The 13,989-nt window shown below is 39.3% G+C and overlaps 1 protein-coding gene across 1 annotated transcript in view; it reads right to left on the bottom strand.

The window, feature by feature from the left end:
* The window catches only part of FBXL7 (F-box and leucine rich repeat protein 7), a 363,745-nt gene that overhangs the window by 275,396 nt on the left and 74,360 nt on the right, over window positions 1-13,989 (bottom strand). Inside the window, exon 2 of the mRNA XM_026656412.2 lies at window positions 2,790-2,879. Within this exon, the coding sequence (XP_026512197.1) occupies window positions 2,790-2,879 (90 nt within the window). The remainder of the gene's footprint in view (window positions 1-2,789; window positions 2,880-13,989) is intronic.

Below are 13,989 nucleotides of genomic sequence, written 5' to 3'. Positions count from 1 at the left end.
GGAAGACTGAAGCACCGAGTATTCTAAAGATAAATTAACTAACAATTGTAGAATGCTTTGTAAATAACAATAAAAAGGCACAACAACTACTACAGTTTGTACAGTGCCTGACAATGGGGTTCCATTCTTGGTTGGTCCCTAGGCACTATTGTACTAATTATTAATAATGAAATAATTGAAAGTGTTCTCACAACCTGGAACCTTAAGATTCCATTCAACCCGCAGGAAGGACGCATCTTGAGTCTCAACAGGACTATGTGCTATTCAGTTGAATTCACCCTACAGAACAGAAATGAGTTTTAAAAGATCCTGAGACCTGAAACGGCAATTTCAGTGTTTTGAAGTCTACAGGATGAGTCCTTTAGCAGGGCACAACACTGGTATTTTGTGGGCTGACAATCACAAGGGAACAAGATATACAGGGAGATGAAAGCAGCACAGGCACACACAAAAAATAAATAAGCAGAGGTGTCAGCATGCATTGCCTGTTGGGAAACACCTATGATGAGAGATAGGTTTACACAGTTTGAGGTAGTTTAAATAAGAAAACAAGATATAGAAAAAGCTATGAGACTCATTTACTCTGGACTCCTTCCAAACCTTCATGACAATTCAGGAAATTCAATTGTCCACTATTTTAATTCTGCTGGGCCACAGTTTAACTCTACTTGCTGGTGTGCGCCTGATTACTATGCTGGCCCTGAAGTTTTCAGCATTATTGTATTAATCCACCACTGTTTAAGGACTACTGTGTAAAGCTGATAGACTTCAATGAGAAAATTTACATCATACATTAGCTACACGTAATATTTTAAAAGTTATTTTGAAAATATGTGATGTTCCCCTGGTTATCCTTAAAGGAATTTTGATTACTGAACACTTCAGTGTTTGCAGCATTGATTAATTATTTCTTTATTTCCCTGGATTTAGTACAGCAGCATTCTCTAAGTGTTACCTTATACTTCATAAATTCAATTTTAGGATTTATCAACACAGTCTCAGCTATTCCACATTAGTCATTCTAGGCTCTCCTCCCTCCACCCAATGTAGACAAGCCCTTCATTTTTGCATCAAGGCATTTTTCTTGACAAAATTTATCTAAGGTGAAACTGGAACCTTAAAGGTTACCACCCACCATGAGAGGTAAAATCTATTGCTACTAGAAATAAGCCCAAAGCAGGATTTGGATCCAGACTGAAATTTCCCCAAAATTTCCTAGAGTTTACACCCAGCTCTTGCTTTGGGACCATCTCCGGTAATTTGTATTTTGGGGTCAATCACTCTTAAGTAAATCTATTGACTTACAGTAAAACCTGAGAGTTATGAGCAGAAGTTACAAATTGACCAGTCAACCACAAACCTTATTTGGAACTGGAAATACACAATCAGGCAGCAGCAGAAACAAACAAAAAAGGCAAATACAGTACTGTACAGTGTTAAATGTAAACTATTAAAAAAGAGGGGAAGTTTAAAAAAGGTTTGACAAGCTAAGGAAACTGTTTCATTTAAATTAAGATGGCTAAAGGCAGCATTTTTCTTCTGCATAGTAAAGTTTCAAGGCTGTATTAAGTCAATGTTCAGTTGTAAACTTTTGACATAACAACCATAAGGTTTTGTTCAGAGTTACGAACATTTCAAAGTTACGAATATCCTCCATTCCTGAGGTGTTCGTAACTCTGAGGTTCTACCGTACTTACAGTTTAAAAGGTAAATAGCTGTAACCAGACAGCGTTGTTTTATTGAATCCACACTTTTGTTTGTTTTTTTAAACCATTAAGATGGGTCAGAAACGAAGGCAGGTTGAGAGTAATGACTGCTTGCAGCTTAATTTGTTATGACAGGAAAAATTTAAGAAATTAGAATAATCTGTTCACTAATTAACCAGATTACATACCATTAAGTGGACATCTTCATGTCTGAGTCATCAGCTAAACATACTGTCCAAAGATCAGATACTTTGCAGCCTGCATCATTAATCCTGACAGAGGAGTTTGGTGGTTCCCAATCAGCTACCAAGAGCATTATTGTAAGGTCTAGAGCCAATATTATTGCGTCCTAACAAAATACGAAACCAGCACCACTTTTCCCTGAATGCTCACCAGTTATGAGATGTATTTTATTAACTTCTCATTCCCAGCAGGAAATGATTGGTGGTTCCCCATACTATAGTTCCCTGAAATGCATTAATAAACCAGGGATTTCTACAAGGTGTTAATTCAGACATAAAATCTTCCCTCTCCCCCTAAGACACCAAAAAAAGCCCATATCTTGAAGTTGGCACATACTTTAATCACTCCAGGTGAAATACATCAGTCTGGCCAAATCATTGTCAACTCTCTAGGTCTATAACTGTATTTATTTTTGAATCCTTGGCACAAACTTCCAAGCACATCATTAAATATTTATCACATGGTATTCATAGTAGAGCAATAAAGTTAACTTAGAACTCCACCCACTGTGTTTTCATGAAGTATTTTCCTTGGAAATAAGCTTGAAGTCTGATCACATCGATCTTAATACACAACAACCACCTCCTGTAATAAATGTCTTGAACAAATTCCTTTCAGCGACTCCCTTACACTTATGTTTTGCAGAACTGACTTAAACCCTTACACAATTAAAGCTAAAATCGTACAAATGAAGATGTCTGAAAGAGGAGTTTCATTTTAAATTTACAATGCTCCCAAGGAACCGTGGGGTAGGTTTGGGGAGGGGGAGTTAATCTTCTGAAAATCGCCAACATTACACATGGGGAGGGATAACCTAAATAATGAACACCAGGCATTTACCTTCACTGGTAGCCGCATTCTTCTGAGCTTTGGTCGGTGTGTGATCTGTACTTGAACTCACGTCGGATGAGATGCTTGAGCTGCCTTTGCCTACAGAAAAGGTGTGGGAGAGAAACAGCGTGAATATTAACAGCAGAGGAGAAGAATCCTCAATATCAGACCTTGGGACAAGGCCAAGATCAGTGGCTGATGTTCAGTTTGTACTGGGTAGGGGCAAGAAATAAATGCACTATAGCCTATAGAATAAGCATCCTTTTAATTAGGGTTGCAAGTCTTACCTGCTTTGGGGAGGCTCCCACTGCAGATTTTCACAGCTCCATAATGAATTTAAAATTTTAATTTGTCATTAGCAATTGCAAGAGAAGAACTGGACTTTCACCAAAGGTTACTAATGCAAAGGTAGCCCAGGTAAAGGAAAATAGGTATTGACCCTGCTTGGTGAACATGTGGATTGAATCAAAATTTCTAACAGACTGGTCTATATCTGACTATATCACTAAAAGCACAATAACCAGGGAGGGAGAATGCATGGTGTTGAAGTTAAGACCTTGCACTAAAACTCAGAAGATCTGGGTTCCATGCCCAGCTCTGTCACTGACTTTCAATGCAACATTGGGCACCTGCCTTTATCATACTCACATTTCACAGATTGGTAAGTTGCTTAATTGTATCGCTGATTGACTACACTTATGGTTTGTTATGAAAAATGTTCAAGAGACCAAATAACCAAACTTAACCAAAATTTATTATCTAAAGTCAAAACTGTACAATACAAAAAGGAGATACACATACCCATTTTCCAGGAAGTAATTATCTCTCAGCATATTTACCTTACACAGAAGGTACACCTTCCCAAGACCATTTGTATTTGTAGGATGGCTCCTTACAAGTTAGAAATCATTTCATACATCACGTAAGATCCAACCCCCCAGTTTGTACCAGCACTTTAACGTGTGGGTCTGGATACTAGCCTTCCAGGTCCTGTTCTGTGAAGCTATCTTTGCAGAATATTAATGTATTTTGCCTTTGATCTGTTTACTATCCACTTAGGCCAAATGCTGAGTTGTCCTGTTTCAAGATATTGTGGGATATAGTAGTGAACAAGAGTGAACAGCATTGTGGGGAAAACAATACAATTCAGTTGGCATAACACAGTGTTTCCCAAACTTGGGACGCTACTTGTTTAGGGAAAGCCCCTGCTCTAGGCCAATGGGAGCTGCAGGAAGCGGCGCGGGCAGCAGCGAACCGCAGCCAGTGGGAGCCGCGATCGGCTGGACCTGCAGACGCGGCAGGTAAACAAACCGACCCGCCCCGCAAGGGGCTTTCCGTAAACAAGCGGCGTCCCAAGTTTGGGAAACACTGGCATAACTGCTCAACATTCATACATACAATATTCATACTGTGCGCTTAATACATATTAATGTAGTGTAAGTAATGCCTATGGCATACATTGTTTGTTGTTCCCTGTTTGCCAGATTCTTACCTATCTTATGGGGTATGAGAGAATAAAATGTATTAACTATGAGGTGTGTAGATACTATAGTTATGTGAAGCCATATAAACACCTAGACAGACCACTTAACTTTGGAAACATTGTTGGCAGCCTCAACAATCAATTCGCACGGACACTGAACTATCTTCATCCAGAGACATGGTCCCTCCAGAACAGGATTAAGGCACCTTTGCCAGCATCCCAGGCTTGATCTGTTCTGAAGATGTACATCCAGATGACTAGTTCACCCTCCTCCACATCCACAGTTGTTAAATATTTCTTCAGTGTTGAACAACATACAAGGTAAAGAGTGTAGGTGAAAATTTATGGTTACTAACTTAACATTTACCAAACAGCAATATCATCTGTGAACCATTGGTATCTACATCAGAGGGTGAAGCTGTGGTATCTCAGATAGCACTCTGAGAAAACTGTTGCCAAAGACAGACATTTTGATGGCAACTATTGTACCTGGCAGCCTTATGATTCAATGGACTGTTAGCCAACAGAAAACAATTTCCAGAACACCTACAAATAAAAGGGTTAAATTGGCAGACAAAACTCCTCAAAATAGTTAATGTATTTCCTTTTCACATGGCTCAGAGTAATTAAAAAATTCAAGTCAATGGGTCATATCACCTAAACAGGAAAATAAAGCAGCTTCTGTTTCCTCTCACCTTGACATATTGCTTGAAGTGACACATTATTCTGGAACTAAGCACCATTTATCATTGCTTTCTCCCGCTTTTTACCACAAGCCAGGACAATGCAATGCTACTTTGCATCAGCTTTGTTCAAATCTCTTGCCACATTCCACTATACCAGTGGTTTTCAACCTGTGGTCCGTGGACCCCTGGAGGTCTGCAGACTATGTCTAAGATTTCCAAAGGGGTCTGCACCTCCATTTGAAATTTTTTAGGGGTCCGCAAAATGAAAAAAAAAAAAAAAAAAAAAAAAGTTGAAAGCCACTGCACTACACCAAACACTCTTGGGTCCATCTGAACAGTTATGCTGTATTCTGATACAAAGTAAAAATACAGAAAGAAGCTAGGGTGGTGAGGAAAAATTACCATGGCTAAGTACCTCAAGAGAGCTAGAACATACAAGATGGAGTGCTGTTTTGGGTTAACACCTTTCTAATTCCTGGTAACCAGACCCACGAGGCCCCACCCCAAATCTGCCTCTTCCCCCAGCCCTGCCCCCATCACTCACTGCTCCCTCCCCCTCACTCCCATCACTTGCTGGATCATCTCAAGGAGTCTGCCTGCAGTTAGGAGGTGGCCCCAACTGAGCGGGGGCTGGTGTGGGTTAATGATCCAGTGCCTCTCCCCACCCCGTGGTAACCGCGGTTTTGGTTCAGGTGCCATTTAGGGTTGCCAGGTCCCCTTTTTGACCAGACTTTCCAGTTGAAAACTGGGCACCTTGCAACCCTAAATGGCACCCAGACACAAAAGCCAAAAACCAGACTGTCCAGGTAAAAACCAGATGGGTGTCAAGCCTAGTGCTCTTACCTTGTTTTTTGTCCGAGGACCCAAAAGCAGGAGAAAGAGGTGCAATGGGAAAGATCTACGCTTGTAAGAGGAGATAAGATTAGAGAGTGAAGGAAGATAAGAGGGGAGGGTTTTAAAATGGACAGTGTAGAATAGGGCGGTTACTTAAAAGAACAAACCAAATTTAAAAGCGAGGTTGACATAAAAAAAAGGCAGAACTGAATCGCCACTGAATTAGCACTATGGGGCCTGATTCAGTTTAGACTAGCATATCCTTACCCAGACTATATCTACATTATAGCAAAGACTTTTCCTGCAAGCACAGACTGGTACTCACACTTGTTATGTACTGCCAAAGAACAAGCGCTGACTTTTCTACAGCCACAACTGTGAGTAACAAAGATCAACCAATCAGCAATGCATTTGATAGTTCTAAGGAAATGAAGGCTGTACAATACAGTTACATTTAAGAAGTGTCCTATAACCCAAGTATATTACAATTAACTACAGCTGAAGAATGTTAAGCAAAGCCGTTTAAAGTTATGGTGGTTTTTTTTTTTTAATAAAGTTACATTATATGCAGAAAACTAGCTGACACCATGTTTCTGTCACTTGAGTAAACCTATAATCACAGGAATGTTAGCAAGAGACTTTTCTGATCTGTTATTTCAATCAAACATTCCTTGGGGTTCTGCATTAAAGTATGCCTGGTTTTCATAAATTTGGATGTAAGGAGGTCTGCTCTTTTAAACGTGCCACAGCAAAATGAGAATTTAACGTTTTTTTAATGGGAAATGACTGTTGAATATGCAAACCTAAGGGCCTTCTCAAACCAGGTACTGCCACTTATGCCTTAGGTCAGTCCCAGAGAAGCAGTCTCCACCATAAAATTGCTCAAGTTGATACGTTCCCTGATATGTGAGATGAGCTATGGAGTGGGGGTATATTAAGGGACCAGGAAGAATTAAAAAGAAACACTTGAGCTAGTCAGGGGGAGGTAACCAAAAGCTTTCATCAGAGCCCATATTCTCAAGGAGTCACCAGTTCGGTTCCTTTAAACTTAAAAGAATATTAAACCAAAAGTAACTTGGCTAGCGCATTGCTTCCACTGCTCTGATGCGGGGACAAGGAGAGAATGGAGGTATATGAAACTCATAGTCCTTCACAAGACCATCCCAAGTTAATAGGCCAACCAGCTTAGGTGTCAGTGTTTGTGGTGGGAGAAATCAAGTTGTGCACAGAGTACAGAAGGTATAGGGTTGCCAAGTTTTGTTTTGGGGGTGAGGTGTTAGATTTTATTTTTAAACACAAGCTTCAGGAAGAGACCGGAAGGTTTGGGATTTGTCCTTGCTCATGAAATAACTCAGTAGATATTAGCTGCATAAGGCGTCAAATCACATCTAACACTGCACCCATGTACTGGGCATTTCACCTCTAAAAGCAGAGCAGCATTTCCATAGAACATGGTCACATTCTACTGCAGCATAGAAACGACAAGACTAAACAGATTAAGAGGATAGGATGGCAAGATCTGATTAACAGTACAATAGTCTTTGGAACCATTTCTTCCAATGTGGTGAATTCTTCCACGGGGAAAGGAAATCAGTAACACAAACCATGGACAAGCCACACTTGCCAGCTGCATGCATGAAACAAACATACACTTGCATTGTTGGAGCACAAGGTCTTGTAGTGGGAGCGAAAGCTGTCAATAGTAGTAAATCTTCTGTCCCTCTACAGGCAAGCCACTGGAGCAGAAAACTGAGCAGCTAATGGCAATGTATTACTTAGGATAGTATGTTTCTGTAATGCTCTTGAAATCCCAGACTATATTACCCACTTTAAATGCACTTTTAACATTGACAAATTCCAATAGTGCATGTAATTTACAAATATTTGTTAACAGCTAAAAAAAAAAAAATATCCAATTATACAGAATGATTGTAGCCAGACAGCAATTTTGCCACATTATTGTTCTGTTAATATTTTATAATTATTTCCCACAAAATGGAGCCGTTTCAGCAGAAAAGATGATGCCCCAACCCCAGATAGCCAATAGTCTAGTGCTTACGGAACTCACCAGGGCTGTAGGAGACCTGGTTCAAGTCCCTGCTCCAGATCAGGTATATGAACCCAGGTCTCCCTCATCCCAAGTGAGTCCATAATCCTGGGCTTTGGGGTATAAGGGGGCCACCACTGCCTCTTCCACTTGGCGAATGGCAGCTAAGTCTCCTTTTGACTTTAGAGCCCCACCAAAAATGTTTTGGTCCAAATTGTTCAGTGAATGAGGACACTAATTTACAAATCGTTTTGCAGCAACTGAAATTGCAGTTTTCGGCAAATATGCGATTAATCTGAAAATTTTTGCCCATCTCCACTCACCCCAATAATTTTGCCATTCAGTGTCTTGTAGGCAATGCTGGCTTGAGTTCTTGCTTCGCTAAGCAAATTAGAAAAAGGTCTGTCCCTCCCAAATAAACAGCCAATAAACATTTTGCTGCTTCTAATATTTTGGTGCCTTAGGCAGCTGCCTCGCTCTGCCTCTGAGAAAACCGACCCTGCTTATAAGCCTGGACTGGTAATGAGCAGCAGCAGCCACCACATGCCAACAATCATAAATTGCATGTATTGATTTAAAAACCAGAAACGAAACCAAACAAAACAAAAGACAGTAAAAGTCCTACAGTCCATAATAAATTATTTCAAAAGCAGCATTGGGAGGAGTCTATAACCACAGAGAATTTCAATGAAACAGACAGCAAGCAAAAGCAGATTCTTACATGATGCCCTATCCCTCTCTCAATTAAAAATACATATTGCATTAAGAGGAACCTTTTGATATTTCAACATAAATATCCCAGTGCCACAGACACCGCCAGATTGTTACAGACCCTTACACAGGTTTAGAGGGGGAAGCACACCATGAGTGCAGCCTGCACAAGAGCATGACAAGTTGAGGAAATCTATCCAGTAACAGGAGACAACTAATTCCACATTTCTTAGTAAGAGAAAGGTGTGCTATCATCATCCACCGGGGGGAAATATTGATGTTTAACAAAAATACAGGATACTTTAAACAAAAAAAGGAGTTAAGATAAACAGGAAGATGACTGGATATCTGGCTCATTTTGGAATGACAAGTGATCAGAGATTTGATGTTTTCAAGCCAATAAGAATAGGCTTTAAGATTACTATCGGACAAATTAGGACCTATTTTACAAAACTGTGCAGGGAAATATGGGGACGGGTGTATGTTATGTGCACCACAGGTAGAAGTGAAGGGAGACAGCAGCCTCCAGAGGAGCATTATTCCCCCTCCCACGCAGGTGGGCAAAGAGGGGATTGAACTTTAGGGAAATAGTTTCAGGCCCCCTCCACACCACAAAAAAAAGTGCATTTTCCAGTGAAAAACCATCAAAAAAGTTGCCAAGCTCTACTGGTAACTGGAGTCCAGATCATAGGACGCTAGACTCTCTGGAAAAGATGTGATTTATAACACTGCAAACAAGGAACTGTTATCTGTATCTTTAGCATAGATTTGAATTTTCCTTGTCTGATCTACCTAATAGTATGAACCATGATGCTTACCTGTAAATGCCACTTTCCCTTTCTCCTAGATCAACATGCATTCATTGATCTTTCCCCAAATGCAGCTTAATTTTTCCTCTTAACTCTTCAAAATATGGTTTTTAAGGCATGGTATATATATCTGATACATCAAGAAGGTATGAAATAATAAAACTTAAAACCTATAGGACATACAGCAAACAAATGTCTTTTCCGCCTCTCATTTCTAATGATACACATTAAACTGATCAGTCTTTCAGTCTTTAAAAACTCTCTGGTATCTTCTTGCACAGAGCCCTGCCCTACATGGGTGCTTTACTTTTAGAAGTGTTATTTTTATAAGTTTCTTTACAGTAACTGACAACCCACTGTAGTAGCTGGATTTGAAGGAATATCTGGCTTCTATTTCTACAGAAGATGTACTTTGAATAAATGAATAAGTACAGTAAAACTGGTGTTGGAAAACACACCACTGACTATCTTTTTCTAATATCAAAACAAAAACAACCACTTTGCCTTTATGCCAAGGAGATTATATACTACAGAATTGGCTGGGTTACATTCCCTAACTCTATTGCTTAGTAGACTTCTACTTAATAAATGAGGTGCCTCTAATCCTTTTCTTGAAGTATCTGACCTATCTTGAACGTACCTAAATTAAAGAGTAATATTTACACATTCATCTGTGTATAAAAAATATACAGAAGTTCAGTTTCAGTAATATTTCAAAACAGAGCTTTCATTTGTTCCTTCCCAACACGCACGTCCCTTCTGTATCCTTTATAAATAATGAACCTTTAAATTTTTTATCCCGCTTTGAATGTTTATTGATTGATCCCACATCCTCATAATATTTATTGATTACCATAAATTCTTCCCAAATTTGGCAACACAGAAGATTCTATTTGATTATGATATTGGCACAATTCACAACAGATCCAAATAAATGCTTTAAACAGACCCTAAAGGAGTGTACTCATTATACCTAAACAACAAAGACTAAATGGTTTCAGTCCAGAAGGCATCATAGCATACTTACACTTTAAAGAATCGAAAGAAACCAAGATGTACAAAAAGTTAGTGGACCACCTTAGAAGGCCACAAATTAGACGACACTGTTTCAGTAGCAATAGGAACCTGAAATTTAGGGAACTAAACCAAATTTTTATACCCATCCTTTAAATATGGATATTCATCCAAGTAATTACATAGTCCCTTTCTGTGACCAAAAATAAGGTTTGTGCCTGCCCATCAACCATATGTGGCAATGCTGGTGTCCATAACCAAACTTCTAATCATTAATATGAATAATTTGCACCAATTATTTCTTAATTCCTACATGTCAATGTTGTCTAATTGCTGCTTAGTTACCACATTGCAATAAAGAGGTTTGGGGGGGGCTTTGGCAAAATGACTTCTGCAATTTTGTGCTTGCCCCTGTGCTTGTGACGTCACTTGTTCATTACACAGAATGAGAAAGCAGAAATCATGGCCTGGAGTTACACTCTCAGGTGTGGATTATTTCATCTAAAAACCTAGCCTTAGTATGACTAAGATCCAGTCTCTCACACTAGTCCTCGTAGTAATAAATAGGCCTCTTATTATAGCAAAGCCAGAAATCCCAATTATTTGTGTTCTCCTACTTAAACCTTATTAAACTATAAGTAGTATACCCCATAGTGGCACTATACTTACAGCAAGTTAAGTTTATACATGAGACAGGATCATAAATCAACACTCCTAACCCTAAGACAAAACAGGTGAAATACAAAGGAGGAGGAAATCAGAACAAAAACCAGACTTGAGGACAAGCTAAGATCAAACTAATTGCTTCTTTAATTAAAAAAAAAATCTAGGAAATTTACGAAGTATTTCTGAAGAGTGCTCAAAACTTCAACCTAAGAAAGAATGCTAATTAAATAATTTGTTAGTATATTAGGATGGGTCCAGCTATAGAAGTGAGCAAATTAATCTAATTGGAGATGAATTCATGAATGATTTGTTTCAGAGACAACACTAGATCAGATTTGTATTTATGAAGTTTCGTTTGCTGACCCTTTTTGAGTATTTGGCACCAGAGGGCAAGTTTTCCTACACAAAGTTTCCAAGATTTGGTAAATCTTCATTGTAGATCAAAAGCTGAAGTTCTTACTCAGTCATGACTACCACTTTGAGGGCTTCTGGATTTGGCCTTTAAATGGTATTAAGATACATGTTACAGGAAATTACAAAACTGATCTATGACTTTACCCCTCTCCTTGTTCTGGCTTTTTTTTTTTTTTTCCTCCTTTCAGTCACTGCTTTTTATATCACATTGGGCTTTGAATTTGTTACATTTGTTGTATATATGAGAGGTCACAAGTGACATTGTGAATTTGTACTGTGACTCATACTAAGAATATAATACACAGATGCTACAGTGTATACCCTGGAGGTTCTAAGAATATAATGTATGGGCTACTGGTGCCCTGGTGAGAGCGAGATGGTCACATGATGCTGGCTCATTACCATCTGGTAAATCAGTTAATACAACTACAAGTACATTAAATACTTTCCTAGTATTACTTTCCCATATAAGAAGTTACTGTAGTTGCCACAGGGGTATTGTGTAATCAAGAATGAGAAGGGAGATGGTCACAGAAATCATGAATACTGAGAGGTTTCCACAATACAATCGGTATTATAATATGGTCCACATGGCAAAAGTGTTACAGAATCCTTGGTATGTGCCTTACTATTTGATTTAAATAAAGTATTAATTATGAGAAACACAGTAAGAACTGCTGTTGAAGTCTACAGATGGTTGATTGGTGCTCATTTTCCCTTTTCACGGATCATGCTTTGGCACTTTCTGCCTCAATTCAGTAATTTTCAAAAAGCCCAGTCTCTTACACCATCGTAGCCAACATCAACTTCGACAGTTCATAACTGAGCTCACGTGGCAGCATTTAGATTAACAGGATTTATGTGGAATAAGTGAGATCTGAATTGTATTGAGCTTTGCTTGGACAGATGGTTCCTTTGATAATTAGATGCATTGCCCATTCTCTCATAGAAAACAAACAAAAAACAGGATAAACAATAAGCACAGTGACAAAAACTAGGGCCAGTTTTCAAGATGTTCCAAATCTAAGATCTTTGGATGGGGTATCTGCTCATATGCCATCTAGTCCTCCTTTTTTGCTACGTTTATTTGTAAAACTTCCAATAGAACTGTTGAAATTTTAACTGCCACTTATTTAACTCCTTCGCCCTAGGGACCAATTAGCAAAGTGGAGTGATGAGTGGTGGAAATGATAACTGAGTGATGCAGCCTTGCATGCAACAGACAAGTGTGTCAAAAAAAAAAAATCATGTTGAAATCAAAGATAATAGGTGCAGAACACAACAGGAAAATAAAGAATGGAATCCATAATATCAGAACAGAGTGTACAAACAGGGCAGAGTGAGAAAAAGCATGGGTGTGTTTCATCACCAAGAAAAGAACAGAATGTATGGATGAGGAAAGACCAAGACAAAATAGGATATGAAAAGGTAAATTAACACTGGTAAAAGTGAAGTAATGGTACAAAAAGAGAAAGTGAGATTAAAGCCAGAGTAGCAGAAACTGCTACAAACATACTTTAAGTAAAAGTTCGTAGGAACAGATACTCATGAATGACAAGGGTTTCATCCTGATATGTAAGAGAAATAAAAACAGCCCTAAGGTCATAAATACCACGAGAACTCCTCTCTTGTAAATGGATGCCTGAAAGGTCATAGGAGAGCATTCCATTTTTCTCCATAGTTCACTTCCCTTGACTGCATCCTATAACTGTAATTCTGTTTTGTGATTGCCTCCTCAGTATCTGCCCTTTAGGAGGCAGACAAGTATGGTTCTGTCACATTTACAAACCTGGGCTGCTATTTGTAAGTGAATGGGCCTTCTAAAGAAACACATTTAAAGAACTCTCTGGCTCTGAGTCAAGGGATACATACAAAACACCCCCAAAACCTGTTTGATAGATTTAATATCCCCAAAACCTTGCCTTTGATAAAGTCAGTCAACAGGGTAGAAAGCCTCAGATGCGGAAACAGATGCCAGCTGATCAGTACTGAAATGAAAAACAAAGCCTTCCGCTATGTCTATGCTAAAAATGCTACAGAGGTACGGCTGCAGCGCTTCAGTGCAGACAATTACTACAGCAACAGGAGGGGTTCTCCTGGCACTGTGGGTAATTCACCTCACCGAGAGGCAGTAGCTAGGCCGATAGAAGACTTCTTCCATCAACCTAGTGCTGTCGACGCCAGGGGTTAGGTCAGTTTAAGTAGGTCTCTCAGGGACGTGGATTTTTCATACCCCCGACAGACATAGGTATGCCAATATAACTTTTCAGTGTAGACCAGCCTTTATTCTCTTTGCAACACAGCACAGAAAGGAGCAAACACACAGAAATGAAGCCACTGGGAGTAGCTAAAGACAACATAGAGCTGTGTGGCAGAGGCATTGTGTCCATAAAAGGAACAAGTGCAGCACTCCAGAAGAGGGCATGAACTCAAAGGATGACAGGTAGGGGAAAAGTATCAGAGGGGTAGCCGTGTTAGTCTGGATCTGTAAAAAGCAACAGAGAGTCCTGTGGCACCTTTAAGACTAACAGATGTATTGGAGCAT

Source organism: Terrapene carolina, unplaced genomic scaffold (genome assembly GCF_002925995.2).
Source record: "Terrapene carolina triunguis isolate 2854851 unplaced genomic scaffold, T_m_triunguis-2.0 Scaffold48, whole genome shotgun sequence".
NCBI classification, from domain to species: Eukaryota; Metazoa; Chordata; order Testudines; family Emydidae; genus Terrapene; species Terrapene triunguis.
The sequence above is the reverse complement of the archived record's forward strand: the minus strand, read 5'-3'. Positions and strand labels throughout refer to the sequence as shown.